The sequence below is a fragment of the Corvus hawaiiensis genome, chromosome 7 (assembly GCF_020740725.1).
Source record: "Corvus hawaiiensis isolate bCorHaw1 chromosome 7, bCorHaw1.pri.cur, whole genome shotgun sequence".
NCBI lineage: Eukaryota > Metazoa > Chordata > Aves > Passeriformes > Corvidae > Corvus > Corvus hawaiiensis.
In genome coordinates, this window is record NC_063219.1 from 17,314,849 (window position 1) to 17,337,843 (window position 22,995).

A 22,995-nucleotide genomic window follows, 5' to 3' on the forward strand; every position below is an offset into this window, starting at 1 on the left:
ACAGATGTACCTGGACCTTGTGATCCACCAGTAATTAGCAATGTAACAAAAGACTTTATGACTGTTAGCTGGAAGCCACCAGCTAGTGATGGTGGATCCCCAATAACTGGTTATATACTGGAGAAGCGTGAAACGAAGGCTCTTAACTGGACAAAAGTTACCAGAAAGCCTGTCATTGAGAGAACGGTTAAAGCTACTGGACTCCAAGAAGGAACAGAATACGAGTTCCGGGTGATAGCATTGAATAAGGCTGGACCTGGCAAGCCTAGTGCACCATCAAAAGCAGTGTATGCTCGTGATCCTCAATGTAAGCTAAAAGTCTCAGATACTTTCTGTTATTATTTCCAAATGCATCATGCAGCATTTAGTATGCTAACTTAATGTTATTTTAATTCCCAGATCCTCCTGGCCCACCTGCTTTCCCAAAAGTGGTTGATACTACACGCAATTCAATAAGCCTGTCATGGAGCAAACCAGCATATGATGGAGGAAGCCCTATTATTGGTTATCTAGTGGAATCAAAAAGAGCTGACACAGACAACTGGGTCAGATGCAATCTACCCAAGAATTTACAGGCTACACAATTTGTGGTAACAGGGCTGATGGAAGATACAGAGTACCAGTTCCGTGTTTATGCTGTCAATAAGATTGGATACAGCGATCCTAGTGATGTTCCTGATAAACACACTGCCAAAGACATTTTAAGTATGTTCACTGAAAACAAACGGCCTTGTTGACTTTTGCTTCAATTTATGGGATGAGTTTCAAAGACACACTTTGTCACAGGTCACAGGCGCAGATTAATTTGGAACATGTTTTTAGTCAAAAAATGTGGGCTAACAGTGGCTAATTTGGAAGAAAACAGGGCAGTTAGGAACAGAATAGAATTTGGCCGGTGTCTGCCTTTTTCATTTGTGTGCTTTATAGCCTTCTGCCTCCCACTGGATAGTCAAGATTTTTTTCTTTTTCTAATCCTAAAATTAGAATTTTCAGATCTCTCATTTTTCTTAAAACTTTCAGTCAACTTCATATCTTCTAAATAATTTGAAGCCAAGATTACTATTCTAAGCAGCTGTGTGATTGATTATATGACACTTCTTAAGAGACATGCTGGCTTTTGTATGCGTTTTGCTGTATGTAGAAAAGCATTGCTTCACAAAACTGTATTTTTTGAAGAAAAGCAGTAGAGTCCAGGAGGCTCTGAAACTCCTTTGAATTCTAGAGAAACTAGGAGCCTTTCTAACATAAATGGTGGAAAAGGCAGAAAAAGAAAAGGATGTGAAATCAGTGCAAAAAAATTGCATATTTGCAGATCACCTTCAAACAGGAGTCAGGACACTAATATCATCACGGGCATGAAAATTTGGGTTAGTCAAGTGAAATGTCAGTAAAAAGGGAGTTTTTGTCGCAGTAACTTTTATGGTAGTCTTAAAGATGATGCTTTAATTACATGGGTTTTTCTGTTAAACACAGTTCCACCTGAAGGAGAACTTGATGCAGAACTAAGGAAAGTCCTTGTGTTGCGTGCTGGAGTCACAATGAGACTTTATGTGCCAGTAAGAGGACGTCCACCTCCTAAGATTTCATGGTCTAAAGTGGGTGCCAACCTAAGAGATAGACAAGGATTAGACATCAAGTCAACTGATTTTGATACCTTCCTGCGTTGTGAAAATGTAAATAAATATGATGCTGGAAAATATGTCCTCAGTCTGGAGAACAGCTGTGGCAAAAAGGCATACACCATTGTTGTAAAAGTACTTGGTAAGTCTCAGGGCTTTCCCCGTTAAAATATATTTGTTAACTTTTTAACTGGTTTTTAAAATTTTGTTACTAAATCAAATATGGTGATGTTGTGTTTATCTAGATACTCCAGGCCCACCTATTAACCTGATTGTAAAGGAAGCATCTAAAGATTCTGCCTTCATTACATGGGAACCTCCTCTAGTAGATGGGGGCAGTCCAATCACAAATTATGTTGTTGAAAAACGTGATGCAGAAAGAAAGTCGTGGTCCACTGTAACAACAGAATGTCCAAAGACTAGCTACAGGATAACTAACTTAGAGGAAGGCAAATCTTACTTCTTCAGAGTTTTTGCTGAAAATGAATATGGTATTGGTGATCCTTGTGAAACTCGTGATGCTGTCAAAGCTTCTGGTAGGAAAAATGAATCCTTTTCACCTATTTTTTAATTCAAATAATTTTTATTTTTAGCTTGAATGGACACTTACTATGCTTTTCTTCCTTCTAGAAACACCTGGGCCAGTTGTGGATCTAAAAGCTTCAGTTGTAACAAAATCCTCATGCAATTTGGTATGGAAGAAACCTATCAGTGATGGTGGAAGCCGTATTTCTGCATATATTGTTGAAGTCCTGATTGGTGAAGATAAATGGCAAGAAGTCATGCGGGGAAAGAACCTCCATTTTTCAATGAGAGACTTAAAAGAAGGACAAGAATACACTTTCAGAGTGAGGGCCCAAAACGATGCTGGATATGGAACTCCATCAGAGATCACAATTGTAGCAAGAGATGATGTTGGTGAGAAGCAAGATCATTAATTCAATGCTTTACTTACCCAAATTGTATTTTATGCATACTATCATTACTATGTACATATAGAAATAAGACACCTTTAAAACAGCATCTTCATTTTACAACAGAGTTTATGCATAGTGGAATAACTGGTTTCCTTCATTTTTTACAGTGGCACCTGAACTTGACTTAAGAGATCTACCTGATTTGTGCTATACAGCTAAAGAAGGTAGCAATTTCCGTCTTAAAATCCCTATGAAAGGCAAGCCTGTCCCAACCGTAACTTGGAAGAAGGATGAAGACCAGGCAATTACTGAGAGTGGAAGAGTTGCATTTGAATCTACAGCAGTTAACACCACTCTTGTAGTACATGACTGCCAGAAAGCTGATGCTGGGAAATACACAATAACTCTGAAGAATGTTGCTGGCAGCAAGGAAGGCACTATTTCTGTGAAAGTTGTTGGTAAACCTGGCATACCAAGAGGTCCGGTGAAATTTGAAGAAGTCACAGCCGATGCCATAACCTTAAAGTGGGGCCCTCCAAAAGATGACGGTGGTTCAGAAATCACTAACTATGTTCTAGAGAAGAGAGATAATGTAAACAATAAGTGGGTAACTTGTGCCTCTGCAGTCCAGAAAACCACATTTAGAGTTACGAGACTTCATGAAGGAAATGAATATACATTCAGGATCAGGGCTGAGAATAAGTATGGAGTAGGGGAAGGTCTTAAATCAGAGCCTATCATTGCAAAACATCCATTTGGTAAGTATCCATTATAATTTTTGAAATCTAAAAAAATATTTTAGAGGTGATAATAATTTTTAACATTACTGCATTTTTTCAATATTGTTTAGATGTCCCAGATGCTCCTCCACCTCCCAATATTGTTGCTGTTCGGCATGACTCTGTAGCTTTGACTTGGACTGATCCCAGAAGAACTGGAGGTTCACCAATCACAGGTACATCCCCCAAAACCTCCCTAGTATTTCAGTTAATAGTTCTTTCTCTCTGTCAAAAAGTAAGATGAATGTAACAGGTGTTTATGCACTAAATTAAGTGATTGATTGACTGATTGATTGATTGACTAATTAATTGACTGATTTTACTGGTTTACTTCCTAAGAAATAACTCAAATGTTGGGAAAATACTAACTGAGAAACAATATCTTTGCTCAGAACCGAAAAATGTAAAGAAATAAAGCCAAACTCACCTGTATGTGGCAATACTTGGGTCTATAAAATTAGCGATTTGCATTTATGAACATCTCATCATTGCAATTACATACATCTGTTGTGTATGTTCACATCCATTTCTTAATCTGGTTTTCAGTGCTCCTCTTGCACAGTGTATGCAACGTGCAATATGGGCAGTAGGATGTTTCACAGTGCTGTGCGAAATTGAGATTTCTAGAAACCCCCCCCCATATTTTCATCTCATCATTTATCTTCTAGGTTATCACATTGAAGTTAAAGAAAGAAATAGTCTTCTGTGGAAGAGAGCAAATAAAACTCCAATAAGAATGAAAGATTTCAGAGTGACAGGGTTAACTGAAGGTCTGGAATATGAATTCAGAGTAATGGCAATCAATATGGCTGGAGTAGGTAAACCAAGTCTTCCATCTGAGCCAGTTGTGGCACTTGATCCTATTGGTAAGTCATCAGGAGAATAAAAAGGAAGATTCTGAAATTTGAAATAGCTTTTGTTTGACTGCTGTTTGTTATTTTTTCTTCTAGATCCTCCTGGGAAACCTGAAGTTATCAATGTAACCAGGAACTCAGTAACACTCATTTGGACAGAACCAAAATATGATGGTGGACATAAGTTAACTGGCTATATTGTTGAAAAGCGTGATTTACCCAAAAAGACTTGGACAAAAGCTAATCATGTGAATGTTCCAGACTGTGCATTTACTGTAACTGACCTTACTGAAGGCTGCAAATATGAGTTCAGAATTAGAGCAAAGAACACCGCTGGAGCTATCAGTCCTCCATCTGAATCCACAGGAACCATAATATGCAAGGATGAGTATGGTATGTAGATGGCATTGAAAAGGTAGAATTTTATTGAATAATTAATATCAAATCACTTTTGTTTCTTATCCCTGTGTTCTTGTTGTAACAATCAGTATTTTTTGTCTTTGTTTTGACAGAGGCACCAAGCATTGTTCTGGATCCTACTTTGAAGGAAGGTTTAACAGTAAAAGCAGGGGAAACCATCACACTGTCTGCTATTAGTATCCGTGGCAAGCCACCTCCAACTTCTGCATGGTCAAAAGCTGGAAAAGATTTTAGACCTTCAGAGCTTGTGCACATTGAAACCAAACCAACTTCTTCTACTCTAAGTGTCAAATATGCAGCCAGAAAAGATTCTGGAGAATACACAATCACTGCAACCAATCCTTTTGGCACTAAGCAGGAGAGTGTACATGTGAAAGTTTTAGATATTCCAGGACCTCCAGGGCCTATTGAGATCAGCAATGTTTCAGCAGAAAAAGCGACTCTTACATGGACACCTCCTGAAGAAGATGGTGGATCACCAGTGAAATCATATGTTCTTGAAAAGAGAGAAACTAGTCGACTGCTCTGGACATTGGTTGCTGAAAACATTGAGAGCTGTAGGCATGTTGTTAGCAAGCTCATTCAAGGAAATGAATATGTTTTCCGTGTCTCAGCAGTAAATCAGTATGGCAAGGGTGAACCAGTACAATCAGAACCAGTTAAAATGGTGGATAGATTTGGTAAGTAGTACAAGCTAAGAGATTCCAATGTGGTTTTATTAATTTTTAAAGACTTGATTTTTGGTTTAACTATACTTTTTTCTGCCTGAACAGGTCCTCCAGGTCCTCCTGGAAAACCAGAAGTAACAAATGTGACTAAAAATACTGTCACAGTTACCTGGAAAAGGCCAGTCGATGATGGTGGAAGTGAAATCACAGGTTACCATGTGGAGCGAAGAGAAAAGAAAGGTTTAAGATGGGTCAGAGCAACAAAGAAACCAGTTTCAGATCTTAGATGCAAAGTAACTGGTCTTCTGGAAGGAAATGAATATGAATTCCGTGTCAGTGCAGAAAATAGAGCTGGAGTTGGACCACCAAGCGATACTTCAAACTCAGTCCTTTGCAAAGATGTTGCTTGTCAGTATCATGCTTTTTCTTTTTGGGGTGGGTGGGATGGGCAGGGAGCACATTCAGAGAGCATAAGAATGACTTCTACTGTCATGTAATATTTTACCTTTTATTTGCTTTTCAGACCCACCAGGTCCACCTGCAAATCCAAGAGTGACTGATACTACAAAGACAAGTGCATCTTTAGCCTGGGGAAAGCCTCACTATGATGGCGGTCTTGAAATCACTGGCTATATAGTTGAGCATCAAAAAGAAGGGGAAGATGAATGGGTGAAAGACACAATAGGGACTGCTTTAAGAATCACTCAGTTTGTTGTAGCTCATCTGCAGACAGGGGCCAAGTATAATTTCAGAATCTCTGCCATGAATGCTGCAGGTGTCGGTGAACCAGCCATAATTCCAAGTGTGGAAATCACTGACCGAGAAGAGATTCCTGACTTTGAACTGGATGCTGAGCTAAGAAGAACACTTGTTGTTAGAGCTGGATTAACTATTCGGATTTTTGTACCAATTAAAGGACGTCCAACTCCAGAAGTTACATGGACAAAAGATGATGTCTCGCTCAAAGGACGTGCCAGTATTGAAAATACCGACTCTTTTACACTCTTGATTGTCACAGAGTGCACCAGATATGATGCAGGAAAATACGTAATGACTCTTGAAAACGCTGCTGGTAAGAAGACTGGCTTTGTAAATGTGAAAGTCTTGGATACACCAGGTCCGCCAATAAACCTTAAGCCTAGAGAAATAACCAAAGACAGCATCACCCTCCAATGGGATATGCCTCTGGTAGATGGAGGTTCACGTATAACAAACTATATTGTTGAGAAACGTGAATCAACTCGGAAGGCATATTCAACAGTCACAACCAACTGCCAGAAGTGTTCTTTCAGAATTCCTAATTTGGCTGAGGGGTGTGAATATTATTTCAGAGTTCTGGCTGAAAATGAGTACGGTATTGGTGAACCAGCTGAAACTGCAGAACCAGTAAAAGCTTCTGAGGCCCCATCCCCACCTGAGAGCCTTAATATTATGGATATAACACGGAACTCAGTTAGCCTAGCTTGGCCAAAACCAGAACATGATGGTGGCAGCAAGATCACTGGGTATGTAATTGAAGCACAGAGAAAAGGAACCAACCAGTGGGCACATATCACCACTGTAAAAACACTGGACTGCGTGGTAAAGAATCTAACTGAAAATGAAGAGTATACTTTCCAGGTTATGGCAGTTAACAGTGCTGGAAGAAGTGCCCCAAGAGAAAGCAGACCAGTTATTATCAAGGAGCAAACAATGCTACCAGAGTTTGACCTCCGTGCTCTTTACCAGAAAACAGTCATTGCCAAAGCTGGTGACAATATCAAGATTGAAATCCCTGTACTTGGTCATCCAAGGCCTACTGTGACTTGGAAGAAAGAAGACCAGATACTTAAGCAAACACAAAGGGTAAATTACGAAAATACAGCAACTGCAACCATACTGACCATCAATGAATGTATTCGAAGTGATAGTGGTCAATATCCACTGTCAGCTAAAAATATTGTTGGAGAAGTTAGTGAAGTAATCACAGTTCAGGTTCATGACATACCCGGACCGCCTACTGGACCAATCAAATTTGAAGAAATTTCATGTGATTTCCTGACATTCTCGTGGGAGCCTCCTTTGAATGATGGTGGTGTACCAATAAGTAACTACGTTGTAGAAATGCGTCAGACTGACAGTACCACGTGGACTGAATTGGCAACTACAGTGATACGTACTACATTTAAAGCCATTCGTCTTACTACTGGAGTTGAGTATCAGTTCCGCGTTAAAGCTCAAAACAGATATGGAATTGGTCCAGCCATTACTTCAGAGTCTGTAGTTGCCAACTACCCATTTAAGGTACCTGGGCCTCCTGGCACTCCTCAGGTGATTGCAGTCACCAAAGAAACCATGACCATTAGCTGGAATGAGCCAGTTACTGATGGTGGAAGCCCAATACTGGGATATCACATTGAAAGAAAAGAGCGAAACAGCATTGTTTGGCAGACTGTAAGTAAAATGTTGGTGTCAGGCAATATCTTTAAATCAACTGGACTTACCGATGGCATTGCATATGAATTCCGTGTTATAGCAGAAAATCTGGCTGGGAAGAGTAAGCCAAGCAAGCCATCTGAGCCTGTGTTTGCCCTGGACCCAATAGATCCACCTGGTAAGCCGATACCTCTGAACATTACAAGACATGCGGTTACACTGAAGTGGACTAAACCAGAATATAATGGAGGCTTTAAGATAACTGGCTACACTGTTGAAAAAAGAGACCTTCCTAATGGCCGTTGGCTGAAGGCTAATTTCAGCAATATACTAGAGACTGAATTCACTGTAAGTGGTTTGACGGAAGATGCTGCCTATGAATTCCGTGTCATTGCTAGGAATGCTGGTGGAGCTGTTAGTCAGCCCTCAGAGCCATCAGATGCAATCACTTGTAGAGATGACATTGAAGCACCAAGGATAAAGGTGGATGCTAAATACAAGGAGACCATAGTGCTGAAAGCAGGTGAAGTTTTCAGACTTGAGGCCGATGTTTCAGGTCGCCCTCCACCAACTATGATGTGGACAAAGGGAGAAAAAGAACTTGAAGACACAGCAAAATTAGAAATAAAAATAGCAGATTTCTCTACCATTCTCATCAATAAAGATTCCTCAAGAAGAGATGGTGGTGCTTATACACTTACTGCAACAAACCCTGGTGGCTTTGCCAAGCATATCTTCAATGTTAAAGTTCTTGACAGACCTGGTCCCCCAGAGGGGCCTTTGGCTGTGTCTGAAGTCACTGCAGAAAAATGTGTGCTGTCATGGCTACCCCCACTGGATGATGGAGGAGCAAAGATTGACCATTATGTGGTTGAAAAACGTGAAACAAGTAGATTGGCATGGACATCTGTAGGCACAGAAGTTCCAGTGACTAAATTGAAAGTTACTAAACTGTTGAAGGGCAATGAGTACGTGTTCCGAGTTATGGCTGTTAACAAATATGGAGTTGGTGAGCCTCTGGAATCAGAGCCCATTATTGCAGTAAATCCATATGTTCCACCTGATCCACCTAAAACACCTGAAGTTACAGCAATTACAAAGGATTCTATGGTTGTCTGTTGGGGCCATCCTGATTCTGATGGTGGGAGCCCAATAACTAACTATATTGTGGAACGTCGAGACAGGGCTGGTCTACGGTGGGTGAAATGTAACAAAAGGGTTGTTACTGACTTGCGTTATAAAGTGTCTGGACTGACAGAAGGCCACGAATATGAATACAGAGTCATGGCGGAAAACGCTGCTGGTGTCAGTGAGCCAAGCCCAGCCAGTCCATTCTATAAGGCCTGTGATACTGTATTTAAGCCTGGTCCCCCAGGAAATCCTCGTGTTTTGGATAGCAGCAAGTCCTCTATTACAATAGCATGGAACAAACCAATATATGATGGTGGTTCAGAGATCACAGGTTACATGGTTGAGATTGCCCTACCTGAAGAAGATGAGTGGAAGATTGTAACTCCACCAATGGGTTTAAAGGCCACTTCTTTTACCATCACTGACTTGAAAGAAAATCAAGAGTATAAAATACGGATATATGCGATGAACTCTGAAGGTCTTGGGGAACCTGCTCTTGTTCCTGGCACTCCAAAAGCTGAAGAAAGAATGCTACCTCCAGAGATTGAACTTGATGCAGAACTACGTAAAGTTGTAACTATTAGAGCTTGCTGTACTCTAAGACTCTTTGTCCCAATTAAAGGAAGACCAGCACCTGAAGTAAAATGGACAAGGGAACATGGGGAATCTTTGGATAGAGCGAGCATTGAATCAACAAGCTCTTATACTTTACTTATTGTTGAAAATGTAAATAGATTTGATAGTGGCAAATACATACTGACAATTGAAAACAGCTCAGGTAGTAAGTCAGCATTTGTGAATGTCAGAGTTCTTGATACTCCAGGGGCACCTCAAGATTTGAAAATAAAAGAAGTTACAAAATCTTCAGTTACACTTACATGGGAACCTCCTCTCATAGATGGTGGCTCTAAAATAAAAAATTACATAGTTGAAAAGCGTGAATCAACCAGAAAAGCTTATTCAACTGTTAATGCCAATTGCCACAAGACCAGCTGGAAAGTTGATTCACTGCAAGAAGGCTGCAACTACTACTTCAGAGTCCTAGCTGAAAATGAGTATGGAATAGGCCTTCCAGTTGAAACTTCAGAATCCATAAAAGTATCAGAAAGACCACTTCCACCAGGGAAAATAACTTTGTTGGATGTGACAAGAAATAGCGTATCCTTATCTTGGGAAAAGCCCGAACATGATGGTGGTAGCAGAATTCTGGGCTATATTGTAGAAATGCAAAGTAAAGGCAGTGAAAAGTGGTCAACCTGTGCTACAGTAAAAGCTACTGAAGCCACTATCACAGGATTGATCCAAGGTGAAGAATACACCTTCCGTGTTTCAGCTCAGAATGAGAAAGGTATCAGTGATCCTCGCCAGCTGGGTATACCAGTTGTTGCAAAAGATCTTGTGATCTCACCAGCTTTCAAACTACTGTTTACCACTTTCAGCGTTCTAGCAGGAGAGGACTTAAAGGTTGATGTTCCTTTTGTTGGTCGACCCAAACCAGCAGTGTCTTGGCATAAAGACAATGTGGCATTGAAGCAGACTACAAGAGTAAATGCAGAAAGCTCAGAAAACAGCACCGTATTAACAATAAAAGAAGCATGCAGAGAAGATGTGGGATCATATTTAGTTAAACTTACAAACTCTGCTGGTGAAGCAGCTGAGACCCTAAATATTGTTGTCCTTGACAAACCAGGACCTCCAACTGGACCAGTAAAAGTAGATGAAGTAACGGCAGATAGTATTACCATTTCCTGGGAACCACCCAAGTATGATGGTGGTAGCTCTATCAATAACTACATTGTAGAAAGAAGAGACACTTCCACCACTACTTGGCACATTGTGTCAGCTACTGTTGCAAGAACAACTATAAAAGCATGTCGTTTAAAGACTGGGTGTGAATATCAATTCAGAATCGCAGCTGAGAACAGATATGGGAAGAGTACGTATCTCACCTCAGAGTCAATAATAGCCCAATACCCATTTAAAGTTCCTGGTCCACCTGGAACTCCTTTTGTAACAAATGTCTCAAAAGACAGCATGGTGGTACAATGGCATGAACCAGTCAACGATGGCGGCAGCAGGATCATTGGTTATCACTTGGAGCGCAAAGAAAGAAACAGCATTCTGTGGGCTAAACTGAATAAAACACCTATTCCGGATACCAAATTTAAGACAACTGGCCTTGAGGAAGGTCTTGAATATGAATTCAGAGTCTATGCAGAAAATATAGTAGGAATTGGAAAGGCAAGTAGAACATCTGAATGCTTTACTGCACGTGACCCATGTGACCCTCCAGGTCGTCCAGAACCTGTAATTGTCACAAGAAACTCAGTAACACTTCAGTGGAAGAAACCTATATATGATGGTGGAAGTAAGATCACAGGCTATGTTGTTGAAAAGAAGGAATTACCTGATGGCCGTTGGATGAAAGCAAGCTTTACAAATGTCATTGATACTCAATTTGAAGTAACTGGTCTGGTTGAAAACCAGAGATATGAGTTTCGTGTTATAGCACGAAATGCTGCAGGCACTTTCAGTGAACCATCTGAGAGCTCAGGGGCAATTACAGCAAGAGATGAAGTAGAACCACCTCAAATAAGTATGGATCCAAAATACAAAGACACTATTGTAGTGCATGCTGGTGAGTCTTTCAAGCTTGATGCTGATGTTCATGGCAAACCAATACCTTCCATTCAGTGGTTAAAAGGTGATCGTGAGCTGACAAGCACTGCTCATATGGAAATAAAAACTACTGATTTTGCAACAAGCCTTAGTGTGAAGGAAGCCACGAGAGTTGACAGTGGGCAGTATGTACTACTGGCAAAGAATGTTGCAGGTGAAAAGAAGGTTCCTGTTAATGTCAGAGTTCTTGACAGGCCTGGACCACCAGAAGGACCTGTTGAGATTACAGGTGTTACAGCTGAAAAATGCACACTGTCATGGAAACCTCCACTACAAGATGGTGGTAGTGATATTTCACACTACGTTGTAGAAAAAAGGGAAACCAGTCGCTTGGTGTGGACTGTTGTTGACTCAAATGTGCAAACCTTGAGTTGTAAAGTTACAAAACTTCTCGAAGGAAATGAGTACGTTTTCCGCATCATGGCAGTAAATAAGTATGGTATTGGTGAACCTCTTGAGTCTGACCCAGTAGTCGCAAAGAACCCATTTGTAGTGCCACTTGCTCCAAAGGCTCCAGAAGTCACAGCAGTTACCAAGGATTCTATGATAGTTGTATGGGAAAGGCCAGCCTCAGATGGCGGAAGTGAAATCCTAGGCTACGTCCTTGAAAAGCGAGATAAGGAAGGCATTCGCTGGACAAGATGTAACAAACGCCTGATAAGTGAACTGCGATACAGAGTGACTGGTCTTATAGAAAATCATGATTATGAGTACAGAGTTTCAGCTGAAAATGCTGCTGGCCTAAGTGAACCAAGTCCACCTTCTACTTACTACAAAGCATGTGATCCTATTTACAAGCCTGGTCCACCCAACAATCCTAAAGTCACGGATATTACAAGATCTTCAGTTTTTCTTTCATGGGGTAAACCTATCTATGATGGTGGCTCTGAAATTCAGGGATACATTGTGGAAAAATGTGATGTAAGTGATGGTGAATGGGCAATTTGTACCCCTCCAACTGGAATTAAGAATACTCACATGGAAGTAGAAAAATTAGTGGAAAAACACGAATACAAATTCCGCATATGTGCAGTAAATAAAGCAGGAGTTGGAGAGCATGCAGATGTTCCTGGTTCTGTTATTGTAGAAGAAAAGATGGAGGCACCAGACCTTGACCTTGACATGGAATTAAGGAAGATTGTAAATGTGAGGGCAGGAGGTTCCTTAAGACTGTTTGTTCCCATCAGAGGTCGTCCAACACCTGAAGTAAAATGGGGTAAAGTGGATGGTGACATCAGAGAAGCAGCTATTATTGATACCACTAGCAGCTTTACTTCCCTTGTTCTAGATAATGTTAACAGATTTGATAGCGGAAAGTATACTCTGACCTTGGAAAACAGCAGTGGAACAAAGTCTGCCTTTGTCAGTGTAAGAGTACTGGATACCCCAAGTGCACCTGTTAATTTAAAAATCAGAGAGATCACTAAAGACTCTGTTTCACTTTCATGGGAGCCTCCTCTCTTGGATGGTGGAGCAAAAATAAAGAATTTCATTATTGAAAAGCGTGAAGCAACAAGAAAGGCATATGCAGCTGTTGTAACAAACTGCCACAAAACTTCATGGAAAGTAGATCAACTTCAGGAGGGCTGCTATTACTTCTTCAGAATCTCTGCTGAGAATGAATATGGAATTGGCCTCCCTGCAGAAACCAGTGACCCAATTAAAGTTGCTGAAGTTCCACAGCCTCCTGGGAAAATAACAGTGGATGATGTCACAAGAAACAGTGTCTCACTTAGCTGGGCAAAACCTGAACATGATGGTGGTAGCAAAATCATACAATATATTGTTGAAATGCAAGCAAAGGGGAGTGAAAAGTGGTCAGAGTGTGCTCGTGTTAAAACACTTGAAGCAGTTGTTACTAATCTAACTCAAGGGGAAGAATATCTTTTTAGAGTAATGGCTGTAAATGAAAAGGGTAAGAGTGATCCTAGAGCACTTGCAGTTCCAATAGTTGCCAAAGATCTGGTGATTGAACCTGATGTAAGACCTGCTTTCCACAGTTACAGTGTTCAGGTGGGACAGGATTTGAAAGTAGAAATACCAATTGCAGGTCGACCTAAACCAACTGTTACCTGGGTTAAAGATGGCCAGCCATTAAGGCAGACAACAAGAGTCAATGTTAGCGATTCAGCTGATCTCACTATATTGAATCTTAAGGAAACTAGCAAAGAAGACAGTGGCACTTATGAAATCACTGTGGCTAATGTTGTTGGACAAAAGTCTGCCTCTGTTGAAATTATTACTCTAGACAAACCTGACCCTCCAGTTGGACCTGTGAAGTTTGACGAAATAAGTGCAGAAAGTATTACCCTATCATGGAATCCCCCAGTGTACACAGGCGGCTGCCAAATCACCAACTATGTTGTTCACAAGAGAGATACAACAACCACTGTATGGGAAACAGTTTCGGCTACTGTTGCAAGAACTACACTGAAGGTGACTAAACTGAAAACTGGTTCAGAATACCAGTTCAGAATATTTGCTGAGAATAGGTATGGGCAGAGTTTTGCATTGGAATCTGCACCGGTTGTAGCACAGTATCCCTACAAGGAACCAGGACCCCCTGGCACACCATTTGTAACAACAGTTACAAAAGACTCCATGGTCGTACAATGGCATGAGCCAATAAATGATGGCGGCAGTAGAGTGTTGGGCTACCATCTTGAGAGGAAGGAGAAAAACAGCATTCTGTGGACTAAAGTAAACAAGACTATTATTCAGGACACAAGTTTTAAGACAAATAACCTTGAAGAAGGAATTGAATATGAGTTTCGAGTTTCTGCAGAAAATATTGTTGGTGTAGGCAGAACAAGTAAAGTTTCTGAGTGCTATGTAGCTCGTGATCCATGTGATCCTCCAGGTCGCCCAGAAGCTATAATAATAAAAAGAAGCTCTATTACTCTACAGTGGACCAAACCAGAATACGATGGTGGAAGTAAGGTTACTGGTTATATTGTAGAGAAACGTGACTTACCAGATGGTCGCTGGATGAAAGCTAGCTTCACAAATGTCATTGAAACTCAGTTCACTGTAACAGGACTTACTGAAGACCAAAGATACGAATTTAGAGTAATTGCAAAGAACGCTGCAGGTGCAATAAGCAAACCTTCTGACAGTACAGGACCAATAACAGCAAGGGACGAAGTTGAACTTCCACGAATTTCAATGGATCCAAAGTACAAAGACACTATTGTTGTAAATGCTGGTGAAACATTCAGACTTGAGGCTGATGTTCATGGAAAGCCACTACCAACCATTAAGTGGTACAAAGGAGATAAAGAGCTCGAGGACACTGCTAGATATGAAGTAAAGAACACAGATTTCAGTGCATTAATAATTGTAAAAGATGCTGTTAGAGTTGATGGTGGACAGTACATTCTAGAAGCCTCTAATGTTGCAGGAACAAAGACAGTAACAGTAAACGTAAAAGTCTTGGACAGGCCAGGACCTCCGGAGGGCCCAGTCCAAGTGACAGGAGTTACAGCTGAAAAATGTGCATTGGCATGGGGTCCTCCTCTTCATGATGGTGGCAGTGATATTTCTCATTATATTGTAGAGAAGAGAGAAACTAGCCGCCTGGCATGGACTGTGGTTGCTTCAGAGGTTTTGCCTACAATGCTGAAAGTAACAAAACTCTTGGAAGGAAATGAATACGTCTTCCGGATCATGGCAGTTAACAAATATGGGGTTGGTGAACCGTTAGAATCTGTGCCAGTAATGATGAAAAATCCATTTGTGGTTCCTGGACCACCAAAGGCCTTGGAAATTACCAACATCACAAAGGATTCTATGACTGTCTGCTGGACCCGGCCAGATAGTGATGGAGGTAGTGAAATTGTAGGTTACATTGTAGAAAAGAGAGACCGAGCAGGCATCAGATGGATAAAATGCAATAAACGCCGCATTACAGATTTGCGATTAAGAGTTACAGGATTAACAGAGGATCATGAATATGAATTCAGAGTTTCTGCTGAAAATGCTGCTGGAGTTGGTGAACCAAGCCAGGTTTCTCCCTACTTTAAAGCTTGTGACCCGATGTTCAAGCCTGGCCCACCTACAAATGCCCATGTTGTGGATACCACCAAAAGTTCCATTATACTTGGTTGGAGTAAACCTATTTATGATGGTGGTTGTGAAATCCAGGGATACCTTGTAGAAATCTGTAAAGCAGATGAAGATGAATGGTCACTTGTTACGCCACAGACAGGTATACGTGCCACTCGATTTGAGATCAAAAAGCTTACTGAACATCAAGAATACAAACTACGAGTGTGTGCTCTCAACAAGATTGGTGTGGGAGAGGCTGCATCAGTTCCTGGTACTATTAAACCAGAAGACAAACTTGAAGCTCCAGAACTTGATATTGATTCAGAGCTAAGGAAAGGGATAGTGGTTAGAGCTGGTGGATCTGCTAGGATTCACATACCGTTCAGGGGACGACCAACACCCGACATCACATGGTCCCGAGAAGAAGGTGAATTCTCAGAAAAAGTTCAGATCGATAAAGGCATAAACTACACACAACTTTCAATTGACAACTGTGATAGAAATGATGCTGGAAAGTATATTCTTAAGTTAGAGAACAGTAGTGGTTCTAAATCTGCATTTGTTACAGTAAAAGTCTTGGACACACCGGGACCCCCTCAAAACTTAGTGGTAAAGGATATAAAGAAGGATTCTGCTGTATTATCTTGGGAACCACCAGTTATTGATGGTGGTGCAAAGGTAAAGAACTACGTAATAGACAAGCGTGAGTCAACCAGGAAGGCATTTGCAAATGTAAGTGCTAAGTGTGGCAAGACAAGTTTTAAAGTTGAAAATCTTACAGAAGGAGCAATTTATTACTTCAGAGTTATGGCTGAAAATGAATACGGAATTGGTGTTCCAGTTGAAACCAGGGATGCTGTCAAAGCCTCAGAGCCACCTCTGCCTCCTGGGAAAGTAACACTCACTGATGTGACTCAGAGAAGTGCATCATTTACGTGGGAAAAACCTGAACATGATGGAGGTAGCAGAATTTTGGGATACCTTGTTGAAATGCTGCCTAAAGGAACAGAAAAATGGAGTGTTGTTAGTGAGACCAAAACATGTAATGCAGAGGTGTCTGGTTTGAGTCCAGGACAGGAATATCAATTCCGTGTGATTGCCTACAATGAAAAAGGCAAAAGTGATCCCAGAGCGCTTGGAATTCCTGTGATAGCTAAAGACTTGACTATTGAGCCAAGTTTCAAACTCATGTTTAATACATATAGTGTACAAGCTGGAGAAGACCTGAAGGTAGAAGTACCATTTATAGGTAGACCCAAACCTACTATTACTTGGACAAAAGATGAGCAGCCACTGAAAGAGACAACCAGATTAAATATTCAGAATACAACAACATCAACTATTTTACATATTAAAGAAAGCAACAGGGAAGACTTTGGCAAATATACAGTAACAGCAACAAATGCAGCAGGTACAGCAACAGAACACCTGAGCATAATTGTACTAGAAAAGCCTGGCCCACCACGAGGACCTGTCCGCTTTGATGAAATTAGTGCAGACTTTGTTGTTTTATCATGGGATCCACCTGATTATACTGGTGGCTGTCAGATAAGCAACTATATAGTAGAAAAGCGTGACACAAGCACTACCACATGGAACATTGTGTCAGCAACTGTTGCAAGAACAACCATCAAAGCAACAAAGCTTAAAACAGGTTCTGAATACCAGTTCAGGATTTCTGCTGAAAATAGATATGGAAAGAGCTCTCCTTTGGCTTCTAAATCAGTTGTTGTGCAATACCCCTACAAGGTGCCTGGACCACCTGGAACCCCATTTGTCACAGCAGCTTCCAAGGACCATATGATTGTACAATGGCATGAACCGGTTAATGATGGAGGAAGCAAAGTTCTTGGCTACCATCTTGAGCGTAAAGATAAGAACAGCATTCTTTGGACAAAACAGAACAAGTCACTTATTGTGGACACCAAATATAAAACAGACGGCCTTGAAGAAGGTCTTGAATATGAGTTCAGAGTTTCTGCTGAAAACATTGTTGGCATTGGCAAAGTCAGCAAAGTATCAGAACTGTATGTTGCCCGAGATCCTTGTGACCCACCTGGCCGCCCAGAGGCCATTGTTGTTACAAGAAGTAACATCACACTGAAGTGGAAAAAGCCAGAATATGATGGTGGAAGTAAAATAACTGGTTATATTGTAGAAAAGAAAGAACTGCCAGATGGTCGCTGGATGAAAGCCAGCTTTACAAATGTGTTGGAAACAGAATTTACAGTAAGTGGTCTTGTTGAAAACCAACGATATGAATTCAGAGTAATTGCAAGAAATGCAGCAGGTTGCTTGAGTGAACCATCTGAAAGTTCAGGGCCTATTACTGCCAGAGATGAAATTGAAGCACCAGGAGCTTCACTGGATCCTAAATACAGAGATGTCATTGTTGTTCATGCTGGAGAAACCTTTGTTCTTGAAGCTGATATCCATGGCAAACCTATTCCTGATATTACATGGTCAAAAGATGGTAAAGACCTTGAAGAAACAACTGCAAGAATGGAAATTAAATCTACCATTGAGAAAACAATTCTCACTGTCAAAGACTGTATAAGAGTAGATGGAGGTCACTATACTCTTAACCTCAAAAATGTTGGTGGCACCAAATCTATACCAATCACTGTAAAAGTGCTTGACAGACCAGGACCTCCAGAAGGACCTTTGAACATTACAGGTGTCACTGCAGAAAAATGCTACTTGTCATGGTCTCCACCTTTACATGATGGTGGTTCTAGTATCTCACATTATATCATTGAGAAGAGAGAGACAAGTAGGCTTTCATGGACACAAGTAGCAACAGACGTCCAGGCTCTTAACCACAAAGTAACCAAACTCCTTCCTGGCAATGAATACATTTTCCGTGTAATGGCAGTCAATAAATATGGAATTGGAGAGCCCTTGGAATCTGAACCAGTTGTGGCTCGTAATCCATACAAACCCCCTGGTCCTCCTTCAACTCCTGAAGTTTCAGCAATCACAAAAGATTCTATGGTGGTAACATGGGGTCGCCCAGAAGACAACGGGGGAGCTGAAATTGAAGGTTACATACTTGAAAAACGAGACAAAGATGGTATCCGGTGGACCAAATGCAATAAGAAAAGGCTGACAGACTTGCGATTCAGAGTAACAGGTCTAACTGATGGGCATTTCTATGAATTTAGAGTGTCTGCTGAAAATGCTGCAGGGGTAGGGGAACCCAGTGGGCCATCCATTTTCTATCGTGCTTGTGATGTTTTATATCCTCCAGGTCCACCTAGCAATCCAAAGGTTACAGATACTTCCAGGTCATCAGTTTCCCTTGCCTGGAGTAAGCCCATTTATGATGGTGGTGCTCCTGTTAAAGGATATGTAGTAGAAGTAAAAGAAGCTGCTGCTGATGAATGGACTACCTGCACCCCACCAACAGGCCTACAAGCAAAACAGTTCACTGTGACAAAACTGAAAGAGAACCAGGAGTATAACTTCCGCATCTGTGCCATCAACTCAGAAGGAGTAGGAGAACCTGTGACTATACCTGGTGCAGTCTTAGCAGAGGACAAGATTGAACCTCCTGAAATTGAACTTGGTGCAGATCTCAGAAAAGTAGTCACTGTACGTGCTAGTGGTACTTTACGCCTGTTTGTCACCATCAAAGGAAGACCAGAACCTGAAGTTAAATGGGAGAAAGCAGAAGGAACGATTAGTGAGCGAGCTCAGATTGAAGTCACCAGTTCCTACACAATGCTGGTCATTGACAATGTCAATAGATTTGATAGTGGTAGATACAATCTTACTTTAGAGAACAACAGTGGCAAAAAATCAGCTTTTGTTAATGTCAGAGTGCTTGATACACCTAGTGCACCTCTAAACCTCACAATCAGAGAAGTGAAAAAAGATTCTGTAACTTTAGCCTGGGAACCACCACTTATTGATGGTGGAGCTAAAATTACCAACTACGTAGTTGAAAAGCGAGAATCCACAAGAAAGGCATATGCCACAGTTACAAGCAACTGTACTAAGAATTCCTTCAAGATTACTCAACTACAAGAAGGATGTAGTTACTACTTCCGTGTTCTAGCTGTAAATGAATATGGGGCTGGTTTACCAGCAGAAACTGCTGATCCAGTTAAGGTATCTGAACCACCTGCTCCACCTTCAAAGGTCATTCTTGTTGATGTGACTCGCAATTCTGCTTCAATTAAATGGGAAAAGCCAGAGAGCGATGGTGGCAGTAAAATTACTGGTTATGTAGTAGAAATGCAAACTAAAGGAAGTACAAAATGGAGTGCATGTACACAGGTGAAAACATTGGAAGCAACAATAACAGGCTTAAGTATGGGAGAAGAGTACAGTTTCAGAGTGCTTGCTGTTAATGAAAAAGGAAAAAGTGATCCAAGAGAACTTGGTGTCCCAGTCATTGCAAAAGATATTGAAATCCAGCCGTCTGTTGAGCTCCTTTTTAACACATTCACAGTGAAAGCTGGAGATGATCTTAAGATTGACATTCCATTCAGAGGGCGACCTCTTCCCACTGCTAGCTGGAAGAAGGATGGGAATCCCTTAAAAGAGACAACCAGGGTAAATGTTCAGACATCAAAGACTTTAACTTCACTGTCCATCAAGGAAGCTACAAACGAAGATCTGGGACATTATGAATTACATCTTTCAAATACTGCTGGGTCAACAACAGCTTCTTTAACTGTAGTTGTCCTTGACAGACCAGGACCACCAACTGATGTTAAAATTGATGAAGTTAGTGCTGATAGTGTAACTCTGTCTTGGAAACCTCCAGCATATGATGGTGGATGTCATATTAGCAATTACATTGTGGAGAAGAGAGATACTACCACAACAACATGGGAGGTAGTGTCTGCAGCAGTTGCAAGAACAGCAATTAAAGTATCTCGACTCATCACTGGATCTGAATATCAGTTCCGTGTTTGTGCAGAAAACCGCTATGGGAAAAGCACTTATACTAATTCTCCTTCTGTTGTGGCAGAGTATCCATTTAAGCCTCCAGGTCCACCTGGAACGCCTCGTGTGGCACATGCAACTAAATCTTTCATGATTGTAACTTGGCAGGTGCCAGTTAATGATGGAGGTAGCGTAGTACTAGGATATCATTTGGAGCATAAAGAAAGAAGCAGCATTCTTTGGACAAAAGTCAACAAGAGCCTTATTACTGATACACAAATGAAAGTTACAGGTCTTGATGAAGGACTGATGTACGAATACCGCGTGTATGCAGAAAACATTGCTGGAATAGGCAAATGCAGTAAAGCATGTGAACCAGTTGCTGCAAGAGATCCATGTGATCCTCCTGGTCAACCAGAAGTTACTAATATTACAAGAACATCTGTCTCATTGAAATGGACTAAACCAGAATACGATGGTGGAGCTAAAGTAACAGGATATATTATTGAACGCAGAGAACTACCAGATGGTCGTTGGCTAAAATGCAATTTTACTAATGTGCAAGAAACATACTTTGATGTAGGTGGACTTACAGAAGACCAGCGTTATGAATTCCATGTGATTGCAAAGAATGCTGCTGGACTCTTCAGTCAGCCATCTGAATCAACTGGACCCGTGACCGTAAAAGATGATGTGGAGGCTCCAAGAATTATGATGGATGCCAAATTCAGGGATGTTGTAGTTGTGAAAGCTGGAGAAGTGTTTAAAGTAAATGCTGATGTTGCAGGACGGCCAATACCAGTGATTTCATGGACAAAGGATGGCAAAGAGCTCGAAGGAAAAGCTAGAGTTGAAATAGTCTCAACAGATTTCACTACTGCAATAACCATTAAGGACTGTATCCGAGGTGATTCAGGACAGTATGTATTGACATTACAGAATGTTGCAGGAACAAAATCTTTGGCAATTAATTGCAAAGTACTTGACAGACCTGGCCCACCTGCAGGTCCACTAGAAATAAATGGACTTACTGCTGAAAAGTGCCATTTATCATGGGGACCCCCTCAAGAAAATGGCGGTGCAGATATTGATCATTATATTGTGGAAAAACGTGAGACCAGCAGAATTGCATGGACACTTTGTGAAGGAGAGCTTAAAACAACATCTTGTAAAGTGACAAAATTACTGAAAGGTAATGAGTATATTTTCAGAGTGATGGGAGTTAACAAATATGGTGTTGGGGAGCCTCTAGAAAGTGTTGCTGTCAAAGCCCTAGACCCATTTACAGTTCCAAGTCCACCTACATCTTTGGAGATCACCAGTGTGAGCAAAGATTCAATAACTCTTTGCTGGGCAAGACCTGAGTCTGATGGAGGCAATGAGATCTCTGGCTATGTAATTGAAAGGCGTGAGAAAACCAGCCTAAGATGGATTCGTGTAAACAAAAAGCCGGTTTATGATTTAAGAGTGAAATCATCGGGTCTCCGTGAAGGATGTGAATATGAATTTCGGGTTTATGCAGAAAATGCTGCTGGCCTCAGTCTCCCAAGTGAAACCACACCATTGATTAAGGCAGAAGATCCAATCTTCCTGCCATCGCCCCCATCTAAACCTAAGATTATGGATTCTACAAGGTCAAATATCACAATTGGTTGGACAAAGCCACTGTTTGATGGAGGTGCTCCAGTAACAGGATACACAGTTGAATACAAGAAAACTGATGAAACTGACTGGACAACAGCTATTCAGAATTTAAGAGGCACAGAATATACCATAACTGGATTAACATCGGGCTCTGAGTACGTTTTTAGAGTGAAATCCATTAACAAAATGGGTGTCAGTGAACCAAGTGATGTCTCAGAACCTCAGGTGGCAAAAGAAAGAGAGGAAGAACCTGCCTTTGAAATTGACAGTGAAATGCGGAAGACTTTAATTGTAAAGGCTGGTGAATCATTCACAATGACTGTTCCTTTCAGAGGCAAACCAGTCCCAAATGTAACATGGAACAAACCAGACACTGATCTCCGTACACGTGCAAGCATTGACACTTCAAGTAATTGTACATCTCTTACTGTTGAAAAAGCAACTAGAAACGATTCTGGAAAATACACATTAACATTGCAAAACATCCTGAATACTACCACCTTGACTTTAATTGTCAAAGTTCTTGATACACCTGGCCCACCATCTAATATTGCTACAAAAGAAGTAACTAAAGAATCTGCTGTGTTATCTTGGGATGTTCCTGAAAATGATGGTGGAGCACCTGTAAAGAACTATGTAATTGAAAAACGAGAAGCTAGCAAAAAAGCGTGGGTCACTGTGACAAACAACTGTCATCGCCTGTCCTACAAAGTGACTGGTTTGCAAGAAGGCGCCATTTACTACTTCCGTGTCTCTGGAGAAAATGAATATGGTGTTGGAGTGCCTTCTGAGACCAAAGAGGGAACAAAAATAACAGGTATGTTTTATTATGAAAACAATTTGTTAATACTTAGAATAATATGTGGTTTAAAGTGTTTACTTCAAAATAATGTCAAAAGTTTTAAATCTGCGTACTGTAAAATAGA

At 40.9% G+C, this 22,995-nt stretch overlaps 1 protein-coding gene across 12 annotated transcripts in view; it reads left to right on the top strand.

The window, feature by feature from the left end:
• Positions 1-22,995, top strand: part of TTN (titin) — a 245,176-nt gene that overhangs the window by 193,630 nt on the left and 28,551 nt on the right. For all 12 annotated transcript variants that reach the window (XM_048308565.1, XM_048308553.1, XM_048308560.1 and 9 more), the window contains 12 exons: positions 5-307; positions 400-705; positions 1,474-1,761; positions 1,865-2,155; positions 2,250-2,537; positions 2,704-3,294; positions 3,387-3,491; positions 3,984-4,181; positions 4,266-4,562; positions 4,682-5,269; positions 5,363-5,665; positions 5,781-22,886. In XM_048308565.1, the coding sequence (XP_048164522.1) occupies positions 5-307; positions 400-705; positions 1,474-1,761; positions 1,865-2,155; positions 2,250-2,537; positions 2,704-3,294; positions 3,387-3,491; positions 3,984-4,181; positions 4,266-4,562; positions 4,682-5,269; positions 5,363-5,665; positions 5,781-22,886 (20,664 nt within the window). The remainder of the gene's footprint in view (positions 1-4; positions 308-399; positions 706-1,473; positions 1,762-1,864; positions 2,156-2,249; positions 2,538-2,703; positions 3,295-3,386; positions 3,492-3,983; positions 4,182-4,265; positions 4,563-4,681; positions 5,270-5,362; positions 5,666-5,780; positions 22,887-22,995) is intronic.